The sequence below is a fragment of the Chiloscyllium punctatum genome, chromosome 7 (assembly GCF_047496795.1).
Source record: "Chiloscyllium punctatum isolate Juve2018m chromosome 7, sChiPun1.3, whole genome shotgun sequence".
Classification (NCBI taxonomy): Eukaryota; Metazoa; Chordata; class Chondrichthyes; order Orectolobiformes; family Hemiscylliidae; genus Chiloscyllium; species Chiloscyllium punctatum.
In genome coordinates this window covers 108,317,798-108,339,079 of record NC_092745.1, presented here as the reverse complement: position 1 = coordinate 108,339,079, position 21,282 = coordinate 108,317,798, and the positions used below count along the sequence as shown (strand labels likewise).

The window sequence follows — 21,282 nt, the reverse complement described above, 5'->3', positions numbered from 1 at the left end:
CATTTAAATGTTGAAGGTGCACTTTAAGGACCTTGAGAGATGCCCTTCAGTACTAAGCTGTCTCTCTTTTTTTCCCATCTTGTTTCAGAAAGCTGCAGCACACAGGGATTTGGAGTGTCCTCTTATATGAATCTCAAAAAGCTAGCATTCACATTCTGCAGGTTATAGAGAAGGCAAATGAAATTTGGCTTTTGTTTCAAGAGGAGTTGAGTGTTTAAAAAATGGGAGATCTTGCTAAAACTATGCAAGGTGCTAATCAGAATACAGTTTTGGCTCCCTTAAGGAAGATGTACTGGCATTGTGAGCAGTCTAGAGAAGGTTTCCTAGGTTGATTCCAGATATGGAGGGATTTTCTTAAGAAAAGAAGGGTTGAGAAGGTTAGGCTGGTTTTTACTGGAGTTTCAATGATATTGGAATAAGTAAAATTTGTAGGGGGCGTGATGGAGTAGATGTGGAGAAGTTGTTTCCCCTGGTGAGGTGTCGAAGACAAGAGAGCATAATCTCAGTGTAGGGGGTCACCCATGTAAGACAGAGGTGAGGAGGAATTTCTTCTTTGAGGGTAGTAAATTGGAGGAGGGTGGTTGAGGCTCTGTCATTAAGTATATCTTAATGACATTTCTTAATAATCCTTTTACACAGTTGTGATTTTTTAAATTCATTCACGGCATGTGACTCAGCCAGCATTTATTGCCTTTCCCTAATTGTTGAGAGTCAACCACATTGCTGTGTGTCTTGCGTCACATGTAGGCCAGCCCAGGTAAGGATGGCAGATTTTGTTCACGGAAGAACATTAGTGAAACAGATTAATTTTTTGCAACACTCAGCAATGATTTCATTTCTGTCGTTAGACTCTTACTCCCAGATTTTTATTGAATTCAGATTCCACTGTCTGCCATGTAGGGATTGATCCTGGACACCTAGGACATTACTGGTTTAATAGTCTAGTGATAATAGAATGTGGCACGTCTGGGTGGGAGTTGGGGCAGTTCCTCAGTGGTTGATAAGAATTTGGAATCCATTGTGAAGGATGAAATTTCTGAATCTCATGGAAGTACTTGGTAAAATAGGGCAAAGTCCGCATGGTTTCATCAAGGCGAGGTCATGCCTGAAAAATTTGTTAGAATTCTGAGGCGGTAATGAGCAGGTTAGACCAAGGAGAGCCAATAGATGTTATCTATCTGGACTTCCAGAAGGCCTTTGATAAGGTGCCGCACAGGAGACTGTTGAATACGATAAGGGCCCATGGTGTTAGAGGCCAGGTACTAGCATGGATAGAAGATTGGCTGAGTGGCAGAAGGCAGAGAGTGGGGATAAAAGAGTCCTTCTCAGGATGGAAGTCTGTGATTCGTGGTTTTCCACAAGGGTCAGTGTTGGGACTACAGTTTTTCAACTTATACATTAATGATCTGAATGAAGAAACTGAGGGCATTCTGGCTAGGTTGTAGATGATACAAAAGTAAGTAGAGGGGCAAGTAGCATTGGGGAGGCTGCAGAAGGATTTGGACAGGTTAGAAGAGTGGGCAAAGAATTGGCAGATGGAGTACAATGTGGGAAAGTGTGAGGTCATGCAGTTTGGTAAGAAGAGTAGAGGTATGACTATTTTCTAAATGGGGAGAAAATTCAGAAGTCTGAAATGCAAAGAGACTCGGGGTGGGGGGGGGGGTGTTGTGGGGTGGCGACTATTCTCTTTCAAGGTAAACTTGCAGGTTGAGTCAATAGTTAGGAAGGCAAGTGCAATGGTGGCATTTATTTTGAGAGGACTTGATTATAAAAGCAATGATGTACTTCTGAGGCTCTACAATGCTCTGGCCAGAGCCGAAAATGTGTTGCTGGAAAAGCGCAGCAGGTCAGGCAGCATCCAAGGAGCAGGAGAATCGACGTTTCGGGCATGAGCCCTTCTTCAGGAATGGGCTGAAGCCCTGAAGAAGGGCTCATGCCCGAAACGTCGACTCCCCTGCTCCTTGGATGATGCCTGACCTGCTGCGCTTTTCCAGCAACACATTTTCGGCTCTGATCTCCAGCATCTGCAGTCCTCACTTTCTCCTCAATGCTCTGGCCAGACCACATTTGAAGTATTGTGTGCGATTTTAGGCCCCATATCTCAGGAAGGATGTATTGGCCCTGGAGCACATTCAGAGGACATTCACGAGAATGGTCCCCAGAATGAAAAGCTTAACATATGAGCAATGTTTGATGACTCTGGGAGTATACTCGATGGAGTTTAGAAGGATGAGGGAGGATCTGATTGAGACTTGCAGAATACTGAATGGTTTGGTCAGAGTAGACATTGGGAAAATGTTTCCATTGGCAGGAGAGATGAGGATCCCAGGGCACAGCCTTAGAGCAAAGGGAAGACCCTTTAGAATGGAGATAAGGAGAAAATTCTTTATCCAGAGAGTGGTGAATCTGTGGAATTCATTGCCACAGAAGGCTCTGGTGGTCAGGTCATTCAGTATATTTAAAACAGAGGTTCTTGATTGTCAAGTGGATCAAAGATTATGGGGAGGAAATAGGTTTTCAACCCCATTTTCCTATCAGTCATGATTGAATTGCGGAACAAGCTTATTGGAACGAATGGCCTAATTTCTGCTCCAATGTGTTTTGGTCTTATACCATGAGGTCATCAGAATCTAAAAGTCATAGTTTATTATTTTAATTGAACTGGAAGATCTATTAAGCTGACTTCACTTCTAAGCTTTTCACCCTTGTAATTCCACTCCCAACCCTAACTCAGAGACTGTGTCACTTTAATATCAGGAACGTGGCACTATCAATTGTGCTCTTTTTGTTTTATTTCTGTCTCTCCACTTACTGAATAAGATTGATGAGGTGATCATGTCTGAATTAAATGAGACTGATTCGATTATGCATTTTTTAATTTCCTCCTCTTCTGAATAATTTAGATCTCAAGACAATGTTTCCTGGGAACTGTATCAGGATTTGAAAACCAGGTAGCAAAGCTATCAGCTTAAGCCCTGATTCCTATTCATTGCTTGCTGGACATGCTTTGATTGTTTTGGTTAAGGGATTGACTTTTTTTTTGTAATAGCAGATATTCTTTTCTGCTACTAGGTGACTTGCATGTTCGTGTTCCAATCCTTTCTCATTTCATTTGAATGTTCTGTTCTTATCTATAATCTGCTTATTGTGTATAATTTTCTCCTTTTCCTCTCAAAAGTTTCATGTACCAGGATTCACCTCATATAAAAGGCAGCATACCACCTAATGCTGAGTCCCTACAGCTGCATATGTTTTGACTGAAAGTTTGTGAAAGAATCCCCCGTGTAATTTACTTCTTTTGCTTAAAATAGCTTGGTTCTGTTTTTGTTTCTCTTCTTAACCAGATGCCCTGGGAATTTGACCAGCAGTTTTTCCCCAGGATAGCACGAGTTCTAAATTAATGTTGTACTGTGTGCATTCTGCTGTTTGCTGCTGCAGAAAATAATTAACCACTTCACAAACCTTCAGATGTATAATTTGGGTCGCATTTTACTTTGTAAAAGTCAAACAAAAGCCTTTCAGAAATATTGATTACATGACATGTACATTGAAACACTAACCCTGTCTGCTCCATGTCAACAGTTTAAATCGAAACAAATAGTGACTCTGGGTGGCAGTTTTTTGAACCCGAAAACTGACTGGCATGTTTGAGATGAATGGGAAACTAAAGTGATAAAAATCTGAATCCATTGACTTCCGGTGTCTACAGGCAAGCAACAAACCCACCCCAAGAATGTGGTTTGGCATTTTAAGTATTAGAATGTTGCTGCGAGATGCATTATAATTCAACATTTTGAATTAATCTGGGCACTAATTTTCCCAATCTTGAGAACCTAGCAGCTAAATCCAGCCAACGACTGTCGAATCCTGGAGGGTTGGGAGGGGAGTGCGTTTTAAATTACCTGCTGGATCCAGCATTCTAGCATGGTCAAATCCTGCAATTCAATATTCCCAATTTTCAACCTTTTCAGTTTTCCCATTGGCCTCCGATGAGCCTTTTTATGTTCCCCTGCACACCTCTGTTCCCTGTCTTTCAGTCTTCTAATCTAATGCCAATCCCATTTTCTAAATGAGAACTTCAATAGATTTTCCACCCCCAACGCTGCTGCTGCTATTGGGGATGGGTTTACCTTGCCCTGTGTCTTCCTTTGATCTGGAACAAAGCCTGTAAATCAGGCTGACTTCTGAGTAGGAAACATGTTGGTGTTACCTTATGTACGCCGTGTGGAATGGAAACCCCTGTACCTGACAAGTCAGTTGAGTTAAAATCCAGTCAGAGATTTTGATTTAGTCTGCCAGTGTAAAATCTGGCTGCTTGTGATCTTGATTAGTCCATGAAACTATTTTCTACATTTTAATTGCCATGCTGAAGGTGGTTTTATTTGCTGTGCATCTATATAATCATATGAATCGAAACAATTTTGTTGCTTTTTTTTGTCTTTGCACAATCCCAGCCAATAGTTGAACAGAAAATCTGAACCCTGGTCTCTGTCAGTATTAGATTATAACCAGGGTGTGCTTTTTGGAGTGCTCTGTGCTGGCAGTTTCTTTTCCTTCGAACTTTTTTCTTTAGAACAGTGCTTGCAGAAATGCTACTAACGGAGAACTGTCTGGTAAAGAACCTAAACAATTTTTGTAACTTGGGGTAGAATTGCTGATGCTGAATCTTGTATTGCTATTTGGTGTGAGGCACGTGCATGGTAGTGTTACTATGACCAAGCTTGGAGAACTGGAAGCAACTAATACCTAATAATAGAGCAGAAAATTAGCAATTGAATTAAATTTTATTCCATAGATTTTGAAATTTAGATTGTTGTTGGATTTCTGGTTCACTGGAAATATTGCATGTTTTGATAGCGTTTAAGGACCCCTTATAGCATTAATATCTCTGCAATGAAAATATCAGCAGTGGCTGTTCCGTGTATAGTCACCATGGTTCTTGAGCAAAGGTTTTAACCATGAGTTGAGATTTTTCCACTTTCTTCTGTTTTGGATGTTATCTGTCAAGTTTTTACTTTAAGCTTTCCATTAATAGCAACATTGAAATTCTCACAACTGTCAAGAACATCTCGTGCAGCAGGTGTTTTTCCTTTATTAATATTAGTTAAGAAAGCTGTCCTTTCATTCTATTACAATGCAGCTCTCTCAGAATCCTTACGTACTTAACTCATCCTTATTCCACTATGCAAGTTAATATTGGAATGCTTTTTAAAAGAACAGATCAGTGGTGATATTAAATCAGTGCTTCACTGTCATTAGGTATATCTGATGTCTGAGTTGTCTAAAAAGTACTACAAGAATTTTCTCCAATTTCTTATGCTCTGTCTTAGCTCCTTGTGCTTAATTTATTTCAATGCAGCTTCTCCGCAGTATTTATTGCTGTTGAATTTGATAGTGCTGTTTTGAGAGTTTCAGTGGTGGGAGATAATGCCATATAAAATGGACAGGAAAATGATTATAATTGCTACTATGAATTTTTCAACATTGGTTTAAGATCGTTGTCGCAGGAACGACCAGCAAACTCATCCTCAATGGATCCACAATCTTATCTCCACAAGAACAAAGAACTCACCAACTACTGCAACCTTATTCAAGAGCATTACCATCAATGTTATGTAAAAGGTAATGAAAGTCTGAGGGGTTGTGCTCTTTGATGTTACAGTAACTCAACACTGATTTCTCCCATGTCCCAACTGTTTGAAGTGTTGTGTAACCCAAGACATGTTTATGTATATAGAAACTAATAAAATTATGATATATTGTATACCATACACTAGAATTCTTGTAAAGCTGTCTAGTGCTCGATTTGCTATTTTCAAGCAGGCTGCTGTTATCTCTTGAAAAATAGCAAAGCTTTATGCCCCCATATAAAATTCAAATTCTTATTTCTGGCTTATGTTTTATGAGAAAAATTAAAACAGATAATTGATTCTGAGATAAGCCTGATGAGGTAGTATGGCCCTGTTCTCATCTCATATGTTTAACTTTCAATCTGCCATTTTTACATCACACTTTTAAATTTCACTTGGTGGCAAAATATTCCATTTTGGAGAAGGGAAAACTTCACACTATGTTATTGTCATATAATCCTCATTTTTCAATTTTGTTTATAACACTGTCATGAAACTGAATTCAAATGTTACTGATTTTAATTCAGTGCCTAAAAATTAAAATTAAACTTTTAGCCCTTCTCACAGCATTAAAATTATGATGGTATCCCAGTCTAACCATTGTTCTTCATTGCTAGAACCTGCCAAAGATGTGCTGTCAGTAACAGGTTATTCTTGTTTAACCCAATTCTTAATGTGTACATCCTGATCCTGAACTTCTGTATACTGCAAATGTGCAGTAAGGGATGTTTTTTTTTTAAGGTTTGTATTAAGATGCATTTTTGAAGCAATGTTTATATTAATCTATGTGGTATGGGATAAACTTGGTTAAAAGGAGAAAATGTTTCATTCCCAAAGTTGAATTCACTCACCTTAATGGGCATATTAGTACCATAAAACTTCTGCTGAAGCCACAGATGTTTATTCTTAAGACGCTGTTTTATTTTCTTCTTAAAGGTGTATTTAGAAGTTTACAACAATCATATTACATCAGCTCTCAAGACCTGCTTACAGCTATGGACTACTGTGAGGAATTGCTACAGGAAATTGATATCACCACTTTTCTGCAAACACTTTGTGGGCATATCCGATCATTCCGTGAAAGTCATGACTTGCAGCGTTGGAGTGAACATGACTCCAACCCGACAACATTTGTGATTGGAGGAGTAGAACCTGAGGATGAGCGGGTCCAGAGGGGAGTTCTCGCATCTACTTCAAGGTACTGTCCTGTGTTTTTGGTTGTCACATATCTCCCAGCCAGTGCATTTGGTATTTAGTAGCTGTCTGCTGATAACAGGCGAGTAGTGTTAAGTTTATACTAGGCATTCAAACTTCTGATCAGGAACAAATAAGTTCATGTTCAGTTAAAAGTACATGAGGAACTTCTTTTCTGTTGTGCGCTGCAGGCAATTGTAATTTATTTTCTGTTGTAATTATATTGTTTTAGTGATGATCCCATCAGAGGTGTCCTAAATCATTGATGAGATGCATTTAAAATATTGCTCATAGCTTTTATGCCTCACCTTGGAAAAGATGTTAATGCTATGGAGAGGCTAAATGAGAGATTCGCTAAGATCATAGAATCATACAGTATGGAGCAGACCATTCAGCCCAATGAGTCCACACCACTCCACTGAACAGCATCCCACACAGACCCACCTCCCCTTTCCCTATCCTTGTGACCATGCATTTCCCATGGCTAATCTATGGCTGCCTGAACAATTGCTTTGTGCATGGGAAATCATGTCTCACAAAATTGATTGAGTTTTTTGAAGAAGTACCAAAGAAGATTGATGAGGGCAGAGTGGTAGATGTGATCTGTGTGGACTTCACGAAGGCATTTGACAAGGTTCCCCATGGGAGACTGATTAGCAAGGTTAGATCACACTGAATACAGGGAGAACTAGCCATTTGGATACAGAACTGGCTCAAAGGTAGAAGACAGAGGGTGGTGGTGGAGGGTTGTTTTTCAGACTGGAGACTTGTAACCAGTGGAGTGCCACAAGGATCAGTGCTGGGTCCTCTACTTTTTGTCATTTACGTAAATGATTTGGATGCAAGCATAAGAAGTACAGTTAGTAAGTTTGCAGATGACACCAAAATTGGAGGTGTAGTGGACAGCGAAGAAGGTTACTTCAGATTACAACAGGATTTTGACCAGATGGGCCAATAGGCTGAGAAGTGGCAGATGGAGTTTAATTCAGATAACTGCGAGGTGCTGCATTTTAGGAAAGCAAATCTTAGCAGGACTTATACATGTAATGGTAAGGTCCTAGGGAGTGTTGCTGAACAAAGAGACCTTGGAGTGCAGGTTCATAGTTTCTTGAAAGTGGAGTCACAGGTAGATAGGATAGTGAAGGCGGCGTTTGGTATGCTTTCCTTTATTGGTCAGAGTATTGAGTACAAGAGTTGGGAGGTCATGTTGCGGCTGTACAGGACATTGGTTAAGCCACTGTTGGAATATTGCGTGCAATTCTGATCTCCTTCCTATCAAAAGATATTGTGAAACTTGAAAGGGTTCAGAAAAGATTAACAAGGATGTTGCTGGGGTTGGAGGATTTGAGCTATAGGGAGAGGATGAACAAGCTGGGGCCTTTTTCCCTGGAGCATCAGAAGCTTAGGGGTGACCTTATAGAGGTCTATAAACTCATGAGGGGTGTGGATTGGATAAATAGACAAAGTATTTTCCCTGGGGTGGGTGAGTCCAGAACTGGAGGGCATAGGGTTATGGTGAGAGGAGAAAGATATAAAAGAGACCTAAGGGGCAACCTTTTCATGCAGAGGTTGGTGCATGTATGAGGAAGCTGCCAGAGGAAGCGGTGGAGGCTGGTACAATTGCAATATTTAAAAGGCATTTGGATGGTTATATGAATAGGAAGGGTTTGGAGGGATATGGGCCGGGTGCTGGCAGGTGGGACTAGATTTGGTTGGGATATCTGGTCGGCATGGACTCCTTGGACCGAAGGGTCTGTTTCCATGCTGTACATCTCTATGAATCTATAAACCTGGACATTATGGGCAATTTAGCATTGCCAATCCATCTAATCTGCACATCTTTGGACTGTGGGAAGAAACAGGAGTACTTGGAGGAAACCCACACAGGCATGTGGAGAGTGTGCAAACTCCATACAGTTACCCGAGGCTGGAATTGAACCCTGAGCCACTGTACCACCCAGACATTCCCAGAGCTTTAGTTAAGAAGAAAACTTGAGAAACGAAGGGCTTTTAGTAATTGAACAAACAAAATTTTGAGAAGATCATGTTTACATACTCAAATAAAAACCTATTTTCACTGCTCGTCAACTAGAGACATAGGTTTAATGTAAAAAACAATCCAAAGGGTAGTCGAAAACTGAAACACTCTGCCTATAATGTTGGTAAAGGCAGAAACCTCTATAACATTTAAGAAGTAATTAAATGTAAGGTTATGGTCAACTAGGCGAAAGTGAGGACTGCAGATGCTGGAGATTACAGTCAAGATTAGAGTGGTTCTGGAAAAGCACTGCAGGTCAGGCAGCACCTGAAGAGCAGGAAAATCGATGTTTCGGGCAGGAGCCCTTCATCAGGAATCCTGCCCGAAACATTGATTTTCCTGCTCCTCGGAAGCTGCCTGACCTGCTGTGCTTTTCCAGCACCACTCTAATCTTGATACAAGTTTATGGGCCAAGTACTGGAAAATTGTATATAATGGTTAGGTAGTTATTCTTGACTGGCCAGAGCATGATAGTCTGAAGGGTCCTTTTCTGTGCTGTACCTCTCTGACTCTTTGACTCTATCACCAAAAAAAATCAAGGAAAGGGTTAGAATTTTTTTTTGAAAGATTGAATTTCTGTGAATAGTGAGAGGGAATCCAAATGGCTTTTATAAAAGGAACCGACAAATATTCATGAAAGAGCAGCAAGCATTGTAAAAGAGCAAGAAATGGAACAGAGCTTCTGGCTAATTTTTTAAGGGCAGTGGCAAAATTGTAAGGTCTCCTTCTGGGATGTAAAATGTCATGGGTTTAGGGATTGACTTCCAGAGAACAAGGTTAAAGGCTTTGCCACCAAATGAGGGGAAAGTTGCATACAGTGAAAACCAGAAGACAAATCTCCCATCAATTTATATCATAATTACTGAATAATACATGATACTTAGAAGGCATACCAATGGCATTCATTTGTCATTATTGCATATCATTTTAGATTATTGAATTTAGCATTAGATTTATAAAAGTTGAACCTAATTTCCTGATATTGGGATTGAACATCTAACTAATTCTCACAGTTAAATTTAAATTTGGGATATGAACTTCTGAGTATTTATTCTTAATGAAGAACACAGTGTTTAGAGAGCGTCAGATAAGTTGGAAATTTATTTTAATGAATTCTGAGAATGATTCGCTTTAGTTATTTGTTTATGGCTATATTAACATGATTGAAAAATGCTTATTCATTTAAACATTTACTGCCGAGAAAAGATAATATTGGAGAAATATGAAAGCAATTATCAAGTTGCTGTTGAATCTTGAAATTGCCTTCCCCATGCAATATCTACCAATTTAAATTTTAGATTCATTTGTTTCTTTTTTTCAAACCTCGTTTCTCAATTGGAGAAGATGAAAACCTAAAGTCCCATGTTGTCCAAACGTGAACAAAAGAACTGAACTCATGTGTTAAGGCGAGAATGACTGCCCTTGACATTCATACAATATTTGGCTGGGATTTGCTTTAAGACCACCTAGCAAATTTGAAGTCAGTGGAAATCAGAGAGAAAATTCCACTGGTTGAAATTATACCTAGCCCAAAAGAAGGTGGTTGGCTAACTAAGAGAATGCAAAAAAGTTGAGATCAAGTGGGCATTTTTAGGATGGCAGCCAGTAGCTAGTGGAGTGCCACAAGGATCCGTGCTGAGGCCATAGTTATTCACAATAAGTATTAATGACTTGGATGAAGGAAGCGAATGTACAATTGCCAAGTTTGTAGACGATGCCAAAAGTAGATGGGAAGGGAAGTGGTGAGAACGATACAAAGAGTCGCTGGAAGAATATAGACAAGTTAAGTGAGTGGGCAAAAATTTGGCAAATCAAATATGATGTGGGCAAATGTAAGATTATACAAAAATGGAGCAGTTGAACATTATTTAAATGGAGAAAGGCCACAAAATAGCGATTATGGGGTTCTAATGCATAAGTCACAAAAAGCTGGCATCCAAGTCCAGCAGGTAGCAAGGAAGGCAACTGGAATCTTAGCCATTAATTCGAAGGGAATGTCGCATAAGAGTAAGGAAGTTTTGATAGAACTATACAAAGCATTGGTCAGAACACATTTGGAATTCTATGAACAGTTTTGGGCTCCGTATCTAAGGAATGGTATACTGCCATTGGAGAAATCTAGAGAAAGTTAGTTAAGAAGGATTTTCTTACGAGGAGAGATTGAGTAGGTTGAGGAATGAGAGGTAGCCTTCCTGAAGATTTTTAGAAGCTTGACAGATTAAATGTAAAGAGGTTGTTTCCCCTTGTGGGCATAATCTCAGAGTAATGGGTCGCACAGATGAGGAGAAGTTGATTTTCAGAAAGTGGAGACTGTGTGTAATTCTTTAACACAGACAACTAGTAGAGGCTGGTCATTAACACTATTTGAGATTAAGATAGAAAGTGGAGTTGACGATTGTCAGATGTGCCATGATTTGAAGGAATGGTGGAGCAGACTCAGTTGGGCCAATGGTCTACATCTGCTCCTACACCTTATGGCCATTTGGTTCTGCCCACAATGATGATTCATCTGAAGTTTTTATACGTACTAATATATTTGAAAGTAAAAAAAATCTTTCTATTTAAAATCACTGGAATATTTCTACCGCCATTTCATTAAACTTGTATTCTTCAAGAACCATGTTGATGTGAGCTTTTAAACACAAATTGGAAAGAATATAAAATGAAACAATTTTGACAGATCCTCCCAAAACCACAGTCCAACCACATCACAGCAAAGCCACAGACCTTAGACTGATTGATTTTGAATGTCTACAACATTCTGAGTGAAGGTATTTCTCCTCATCTACCTTCTGGACCTTTATCCTGAGACTGTAACTGCTAGTCCCAATCTCTCCAGCTAGGGGAAGCATATTTATGTTGTCAAGCCTTCCAGGATTTTGATGCACCATATTTTTAACATAGATTTTGTTCTTCCCACTTTGTCAGTTTCAGTGCCTTTCTCTATGCTGAGAGCTGCTAATTGGTAACTGTACATTCCTCTGTTGTTGCTTTGTCTTGGTTTCTATGATGCTTTATTTTATCAAAAATATGACTTAGAAGAAGGAAGACTAGTTGGCTCGCACCTAATTCAAAATGCCTGAATGAATTTATTTTTCTTGTGTTTCAAGTAAACTTCTTATTTATTTAGATTAGATTACTTAGTGTGGAAACAGGCCCTTCAGCCCAACAAGTCCACACTGACCCGCCAAAGCACAACCCACCCAGACCTATTCCCCAACATCTAACACTACGGGCAATTTAGCATGGCCAATTCACCTAACCTGCACATTTTTGGACTGTGGGAGGAAACTGGAGCACCCGGAGGAAACCCATGCAGACAGGTGAAGAATGTGCAAACTCCACACCGTCAGTCGCCTGAGGCAGGAATTGAACCCGGGTCTCTGGCGCTGCTGCCCACACTGTGCTACCATGCTGCCCATTTATGAAAACAAACTTAGCTCAAGAATAAAATTATGGTACACAATGCAATACTCTGACAAATACACTTAAAATATTTATTTCAATCATAATGAAAGGTGTGGTAACAAATTCAAAACCATTCATGTTGTTTTCTGTCAAAATTGTTTCATTTTAAATTCTTTCCATCTTGTTTTCGAAAACTCATCAACAATACAATTTTAACAAAGTGCCTGTAGAAATATTTCATTGGTTTTAAAATAGAAAAGGAAATCTTCATTTTTAGACTTTCAAATATATTACTACGTATAAAAACCTCCAGTGAATCATCATTGTGACAATGTGTTCCTCCTGGTAGACTGGCTAGTAAAGTTAGATCATATGGAATACAGGGAGAACTAGCCATTTAGATACAACACTGGCTTGAAAAAAGAAGACAGAGGATAGTGGTGGATGGTTGCTTTTCAGACTGGAGGCCTGTGGCCAGTGGTATACCATAAGGATTAGTGCTGGGTCTATTGCTTTTCATCATTTACATAAATTATTTGGATATGAACATAGGAGGTATAGTTAGTAAGTTTGCAGATGACACTAAAATTGGAGGTGTGGACAGCAAAGCAGGTTACCTCAGATTACAATGGGATCTTGATCAGATGGGTCAGTGGGTCAGTGGGCCAAGGAGTGGCAGGTGGAGTTTAATTTAGACAAATGTGAGATGCTGCATTTTGGAAAGGCAAATCAGGGGTGGAATTATACATTTAATGGTAAGGTTCTGGAGAGTGTTGCTGAACAAAGAAGCCTTGGAGTGCATGTTCATAGTTCCTTGAAAGCGGATGTACAGGTAGATAGAATAGTGAAGAAGGCATTTGGTATATTTGCCTTTATTGGTCAGAGCTGGATTAGAGTGGTGCTAGAAAAGCTCAGCAGTTCAGGCAGCATCCGAGGAGCAGGAAAATCGACGTTTCGGGCAAAAGCCCTTCATCAAGCTTTTCGGGCTTTTGCCCAAAACGTCGATTTTCCTGCTCCTCGGATGCTGCCTGAACTGCTGTGCTTTTCCAGCACCATTCTAATCCAGAATCTGGTTTCCAGCATCTGCAGTCATTGTTTTTACCTTTATTGGTCAGAGCATTGAGTATACATGTTGGGAGGTCATGTTGCAGCTGTACAGGACATTGTTTAGGCCACTTTTGGAATACTATGTGCAGTTCTGGTTTCCCTCCTATCGGAAGGATATTGTAAAACTTGAAAGAGTTCAGAAAATATTTACAAGGAAGTTGCCAGGGTTAGATGATTTGATCTATAGGGAGAGGCTGAATAAGCTGGAACTGTTTTCCCTGGAATGTTGGAGGCTGAGGGATGACCTTATAGAGGTTTATAAAATCATGAAGGGCATGGATAGGGTAATTAGACAAGGTCTTTTCGTTATGGTGGAGGAGTCCATAACTAGAGGATATAGGTTTAGGGTGAGAGGGGAAAGATTTAAAAGTGACCTAAGGGGCATTTTTTTCATGCAGAGGGTGTGTGTGTGTGGAATGAGCTGCCAGAGGAAATAGTGGAGGCTGGTACAATTACAACAGTTAAAAGGCATCTGGATGGGTGTATGAATAGGAAGGATTTAGAAGGATATGGGCCAAGTGCTGGTAAATGGGACTAGACTAATTTTAGGATATCTGGTCAGCATAGATGAGTTGGACTGAAAGGTCTGTTTCCCTGCTATACATCTCTATGACTCTATAACAGTTGTGAAGGCCTGAAAGTAATTGAATGTCAGCAACAGTAACTCTTAAAAAGACTGTTATGTGAAGGAGCATGGTGATTACTTTCTGTGTGCTTTAAGGTAACTAGCAAAGAGATCAGAGGAAGTATTCAATGGAATGCAAAAATCTATGTGACCTTCCCTTCTCAGTTGTAATTTCAGTTCCTGAGGTTTTCTGCAGAAATTATTATTAAAGAAGTATTTTGAAAGTCAGTTTTGAGAAGATTTGTAGCTCAGGTTGAGGTTCTGGATGTAAGTTTGCTCACTGAGCTGGAAGGTTCGTTTTCATACGTTTCGTCACTGTACTAGGTAACATCATCATGAGCCTCCCGTGAAGCACTAGTGTCAGTGACCCACTTGCTATTTAGTGTTCAGGTTTCCTTGGGTTGGTGATGCCATGTCCTGTGTTGATGTCATTTCCTGTCCTTCTGAAAAGGGACAGGGAATGACATTACCACATCTGAGAGAAATAACATGAAATGACATGGAAAAATGGCATCACCACAAGAACTGACATCACCAGCCCAAGGAAACCTAAACACAAATAGAAAGCAGGTCACTAACAGCAGTGAGCAAAAGTGAGGACTGCAGATGTTGGAGATCAGAATTGAGAATGTGGTGCTGGAAAAGCACAGTCGGTCAGGCAGCATCTGAGGGGTAGGCAAGTCGATACTTTGGGCAATAACCCTTCATCAGCAAGGTTTCTGATGAAGGGCTTTTGCCCGAAATGTCGATTCTTCTGCCTCTCGGATGCTGCCTGACCTGCTGTGCTTTTCCAGCACCACACCTTTGACACTAACATCAGTGCTTCACCTGATGCTCACTGATGATGTTACCCAGTATGGTGACAAAATGTCTGAAAACGAACCTTCCAGCTTAGCGAGCAAACTTACATCTAAATATTTTGATCCTGAGTAATTTACAAGCAAAATATTTTGTGTGCTTTTAATTATAAAATATTTCTGCATGTCTTAAGATAGCTATAGTAGAGTTATATAGATCTTCAAACACAGCAGTAATCTTTGCTGCCATTTACACTTCATGTGAGCCTGTTCCCAGATCTCTCTTATAAACTACCAGCATGTCCTTTTATTGTTTTCTTCATTATGTACTTACATTGTTTTGCCTTAAATATGCCCTTTGCTTCAACCACTATTTGTTTTAGCAGACTCCACAATCTTACTATTCTTTGGGTAAAATGATTTCTCCTGAATTGTTTGTTGGGTTTTTTGGAAACTATTTCATATTACCTCTAGGTTTGGTCTCTCCATAACTAGAAACATTATCTCTGTCTTCCTTATTTCCTTTCATAATCTTAAAGCCTTTGATATTTTTATTAAACTACCTGTGACTTAGCTCACCTTTCTCCATAATTTCACTGAAATTTGATTTTGGATGTTAGGAATCATCTAATTTTCTTTCATAAAAAGTTTTTATATAAAACTGTTAGCAGATCAAAATCCCCCTGTCTCCTTGCTGGCCTTGGAAGTTGGTTCGTGCTAGCAGAACAATTTTAAATTGCCATATGTAAATTTGATTGAAGCAATTATCTGGGTATAGAAAGACAATGAAATTGCCGGCAGCTGCTGTGAGTTGAATTATATTGCTTCATAAAACTCAGCTGGGAGTTGCATACCCTGTGAATACACTTCTGATCCTAAACTCTTAAAGTGATAAATGACCATTAACTAAACAATCATGTCCATTCATTAAGCTGATGTGATCTGGGTTTCTGCAGCTTTATCATATCTGGTAAACTGGAATTCTTTCTTTGTAAAATTTTCTAAATCATTTTGAATGCAGATTTGTTGTTCCCAACACAAGGTGGATTTGTGCATTGGGAGGGTACCAGTTGGTGACTGAAATTAAATATGTGAGAAGAAATTCTCATAGTGAGAATGTTCTTTGACCCTATATGACAGTAACCGCGTTGTGAGTTGAAGCAGTGATTAATCATACTGATTTTCTTTTAGTTATGGATTCCATGTCAGTCTTGCTAAGCAAATTAAAATGGCTCTGGATTCCTGAGAAATTTTTGTAATTAGTCTATAATCTTTTTCAAGTTACCACCAATGATGCCAGTTTGTATTCATATAGTGACATTAATGTAATAAGATGTCTTCAAAGTGCTTCGCAAAACCAGCATGAGCAAAATATGACACTAATTAACACATGAGATACAATATTGGGGAGGATGTTAAGCTTGGTCAAAATATATAGATGTTCAGGACCATCAAAAAGGAGGATAGAGAAGCAGAGAGGTAGGTTTCCAGAGGGTATTGCAGAGCCCCAAAACTAAACAGACAGTTATTAGTGCTGGAGCAAGTAATATCAGGGATGTTCAATCATGATGGGGGAGATTACAGAGATAAGGTGCAAGTAATGGAATAACTTGAGAATTTTAAAATTGAAGCATTGCTTAACCGGGAATCAACTTAGGTCAATGTGTGAAGGTGTGATGAGTGAAGATTTGGTACAAATTAGTGTACAGGTAGGAAAGTTTTGGATGATCTCACCTGCCTTAATATATCACTTCTAATAGCGTCGTAGAGATATACTACATGGAAACATACCCTTTGGTCCAACTCGTCCATGCTGACCAGATATTCTAAATTAATCTAATCCCAATTGCCATTACTTGGCCCATATCCCTTCAAACCCTCCCAATTCATATACCCATCCAGATGCCTTTCAAATGTTATAATTGTACCAGTCTTCACCACTTCCTCTGGCAGCTCATTCCAAATGCACACCACCCTCTGTGGGAAAATGTTGCCCCTTAGGTTCCTTTTAAATCATTCCCCTCTCACCCTAAACCTATGTAATCTAGTTCTGGATTCTCCCAACCCAGGGAAAAGACCTTGTCAAACATTTAAAAGAAATCCAACAGACACCATTACCAGATGTATTTTGCATATTTTTGTGGGGAATGGATAAGCCAGACAGCTTTTGGAGTGTATTGTATAAAATGGATTACTAGATGTAATACTTGCAGTGACTGGAAATGTATTTCATCTCTGATCATATACAATATATAAATAGTGTATTATTAGATTTTACCTTCTAAGGTCACTGATGTTTTTCTGTTCTGTTACCAGTATAGAGACTGAAGACCTCAGTGAGCAAGATTTGAAGAGTGTACAGTCCAGTGTTGCCTCTCCAGTGACACATGAAGAACCAAAAGCGAAGAAGATCTGTCTGGAATTTCCTCTATCATTTCTTCAGTCCAGCCAACATTGTGAGGTCTACCCCAACTTGCATAAAATCATTCAGGTATTGCAGTGAGTTTTAGCAGCTATTTCTATTTATCAATGAACAGGCAATAGAACAAACATTAGAAAGATAGGGATGGAATAGAGTGTGTGGCCATTCTTAAGGATACAGCATTCAGGTATAAATCTTGAAGAAAAAAAGAGGTGAATTACATATATGAAAAACGTTCAAGGCATAATATAAAATTAGGTGAGGCATTATGCAATTGATTGTGTTCAGCAAATCTGCATTAACTAAACTTCAGTGTTGGAGTGAAGATTTTATTAGATTTTAACCTTTAACTTCTGTTTATCTCTGACTTTGTTCACTTAATGATTCTTTAGTTCACAAATTATTTGATGAACATTTAAAATTAAAAGCAATAACTGATGAAATGTAAACCTCTGTTTTAACTCTTTGCTTTGAAATTTGTTTTTTCAGGACAAATTCCTTGAGATTGGACGGCAACATTTCAAGACAGTGCCTTCAAATCCTTATTATTTCTTTTACTGTCCGCCCTCAGCGAAGCGAGAGGTAAGTTTGCAATGACCTAAAACATGCACTGTAATTGGGAATTGAGTCAGAGATTTGAGAAAAGAAATTATGCAAAGCTATAAATTGTTTTACTAATGAGAAATGCAGATTGTCTGCACAGTAAGTCACAAATCATATTATATGGTTATAAACCATGACTATCCCCAATGAGATATGTAAATCAGCTGTTTTGTTAAGGACATTGAGGGACAGATTGGCAATACTATTTGGTTATGTCAACTGAAGCCTGATTAAAAACGTTATATGGTTACAAATAGGATTAAACCTCATAAGGGATATGCCATTTTACTTTTTTCCTTTAATTCGTTCCGTGTGTGTTTCGTTGGAAACAGCAGCTTTACAGTATTTAACCCACATGGCCATTCTCATTGTGAAAGTTGTGGTGATGACAGCCGAAGAGTCCTTGAGCACTGGGGAGGATCATAACTTTTTATTTGCAGGATGGCAAACTATAGCTAGTGGAGTTCTGCAATGATCAGTACTGAGGTCTCAACTATTTACAATTTATATTAATGTCGTGAATGAGGAGACTTACTAAACTGATGGTACATGGATAGGTAAGAAAGCTGGTTGTAAGGAGGATGCAGTAAATCTGCCATGGGATAAAGATGGGTTAAGCAAGTGGGCAGGAAAATGCCAAGTGGCTTTTCATGTGAGAAAATGTGAGGTTGACCACTTTGTCAGGAGGAACAGAAAGCAGAACGTTATTTGAAATGAAAGAGACTGTAGAATGCTGCAGTACAGAGGTATCTGGGTGGCCTCATACATGAATCAGAAAATGTCAGAATACAGATGAAGTAAGCAATTAGGAAGGGAAACATAATGTTGGCCTTTATTGCAAGGCGAATGAAAAATATAAGTACAGAGGTTTTGCTACGACTGTAGAAGGCATTAAGGAGATCTTAGCTGGAGTAGTGTGTACAATTTTTTTCACTTTTTTGCTTGCTTTGGAACCAGTTCATAGGTTCACTAAGCTGATTCCTGGGGTGACAGGTTTGTCTTATGAAGAAACATTAAGCAGGTTGAGCCTATACTCATTGGAATTTAGAAGAATGAGAAGTGATCTTTTGAAAGATAAAAGATTCTGAGGGAGCTTCACAGTATAGATGCTGAAAGGAGATTTTCCTTCATGGAGACATCTCGTACTAGGAGGCACAGTTTCAAAATGAGGGGCTTTCTATATAAATTGAAGCTGAGGAGGAATTTATTCTGTGAGGATCGTTCGTGTTAGAAATTCTCTTAGGAACACATGAATTCGGAGCAGGTGAAGCCTCCTTGAACCTGCTTCACGTTTCAGTAGTATTATGGTTGATCTGATTTACTCCATGTTCCTATACAGAGGAACGTTGCTTATCCGAACAAGATTGCAAGGTCCCGATTCTTTGCTAAACTCTGTTATCTGAACATTCCATTATCCGAACAAAATTCTCCCCACCCGTGTTGCTTGGATAACTGAGGTTCCTCTGTATACCCTGACATTTTTCACCCCTTTGCTTAGCAAGAATCTATCTAATTCTGCTATTAAAAAAATTCAAAAACAGCACATACACTACGTAGTAGAATAGTAAAGGTTGGATTCTTGAACACTCAAAGCTTACTTGGACAGATTTTGGATTGAAAAGGCAGTCAAGTGTGATAGCGGGCAGATGAGAAAGTGAACTTAAGGCCACAGAATGGCTTCAAAGGGCCAATTTTCAATCCTGTTTATATTTATGCTTTTACACAGTGGGTGGTATGTATATAGAATAAGCTGCCAGAGGAAGTGGTGGAGGCTGGTACAATTGCAACATTTAAAATGCATTTGGGATGGTATATGAATAGAAAGGGTTTGGAGGGATCAGGGCCGGGTGCTGGCAGGTGGGACTAGATTGGGTTGGGATATCTGGTCGGCATGCACGGGTTGGACCGAGGGGTCTGTTTCTGTGCTGTATATCTCTATGACTGTATGACTCTATACACAATAATGCTTCATGTTTTAAACGTAGCATCTCCTTGTGAGAGTTTCTCCTCACCACCATTCTGTGGAATTCCACGCTATAGCCAAAAAGTCTGTATAGTGGAACATCGTGTCCCTTTTCTTCTGTAGGTATCTGCACAATAGCAGTTGTTAAATCAAAAGGAAAGATCTGTTGTATTTAAATGTCCTCTCAATGAAATGTCCCTATTGGTAATTTACATTTTAATATCCTGTTGAGACAAGCAGGCTAACTTTCCATCTTATGCTTTTGCATGTATATTGGTAAATAGGAAGGGATGTCACCTGATCTCCTAACTCCCATCTTGTTTTGAAAGTAGATTGTCCATTTCCATTTGCTTAAAAAAAAGTTCACTCTTCATCAGCCCAATAGTATATTTGCGTAAGCATGACTAAAGTTGAAAATGTGTAGCCCCAATAAGGCCCATACCACTCGTTAAAGCCACATGTCATTATTTTAAAATTTTAAATTTAATAATGTCTACCAGAATTAATGAAAAAACTGATGTTGTTCTAAAGAAGATTTTCTCAAATGTATTTTGTTCTGAATTGCAAAGGAAGAAACTTATCAAGATGAAAGGGACCGAAAACAAAGTGAAGAAAATGATCTTTCGGAGTTGGAGATTGCAGGGGAGGAGGGTAAGGTGTTCAGGAATTTCACAGTGTGGTGTGATTTAATTGCCGTTTATGTTCACTGACACAAATAATGGTTTAGTTTTGAATTATTAATGAATTAATTACGTTGAGGAGTGTAGTTTATTCTAAATATTGCACCCATTATCTGCATCTACCAGGTTAGATGAGAGTTGAATGCAAAATATAATTCTGAAACTCTATAAGTAATTAGACTTAATTTCAAATTCTAAAGATTTTCTACCATATCTTTATGATATTAAATGAAAGACTCATTATAACATTTCTTGTTTCCATGGTGACCATCCTTGTGAATTGACAGAGCAACAATTCCAACTTGGGTCGATTCAAGAGCTGGATTCATTGGGAATTATGATTTCTCGGAATTCAGTTTTGAGCACTCAGTCATCAAAGAGAATGTTGATGGTCATTACAATGGTCTATTCAGAACACATGCCCACTCTGAGATGCTCTAACATATATGGATTCTGGGTAATCCAAGATGGAGGATGGGAAAAAGTTGTGGCTGTAAGAGTAGCACCTTTTTTTGAGGTATTTTCAATATTGGAGCTGATTTCCTCGAATTCTAGGAGCAGTAATTACTCTTTTATAAGCTGTTGCATTGTTTTGGAACTTTGGGGGGATAAAAGATCAAAACAATGGCACTTTTAAAAAATGAGGAAGGGAGGCAAAGGCAGTGACTACAAGGTGGGAAGTGCATCAATGGAGAAAGAAACCTACACTGCTGTCTGACCCAGCAGTGACCCTTCACAGCTACTGCCTATGCTGTTTGACTTCAAGAACCTCTGGACATTGGAGTTCATCAAAGATAAGTGACCTAAAAGGCAAT

General features: G+C 39.1%; 1 protein-coding gene across 9 annotated transcripts in view; it reads left to right on the top strand.

Moving 5' to 3' along the window:
* szt2 (SZT2 subunit of KICSTOR complex) overlaps positions 1–21,282 on the top strand; it is a 266,338-nt gene that overhangs the window by 79,288 nt on the left and 165,768 nt on the right. For 7 of the 9 annotated variants that reach the window (XM_072574543.1, XM_072574540.1, XM_072574542.1 and 4 more), the window contains exons 27-32: positions 2,904–2,951; positions 5,495–5,622; positions 6,567–6,828; positions 17,116–17,290; positions 17,711–17,803; positions 20,357–20,438. In XM_072574543.1, coding sequence (XP_072430644.1) covers positions 2,904–2,951; positions 5,495–5,622; positions 6,567–6,828; positions 17,116–17,290; positions 17,711–17,803; positions 20,357–20,438 — 788 coding nt within the window. The remainder of the gene's footprint in view (positions 1–2,903; positions 2,952–5,494; positions 5,623–6,566; positions 6,829–17,115; positions 17,291–17,710; positions 17,804–20,356; positions 20,439–21,282) is intronic. The other 2 variants (XM_072574544.1, XM_072574548.1) reach the window with 1 other exon arrangement.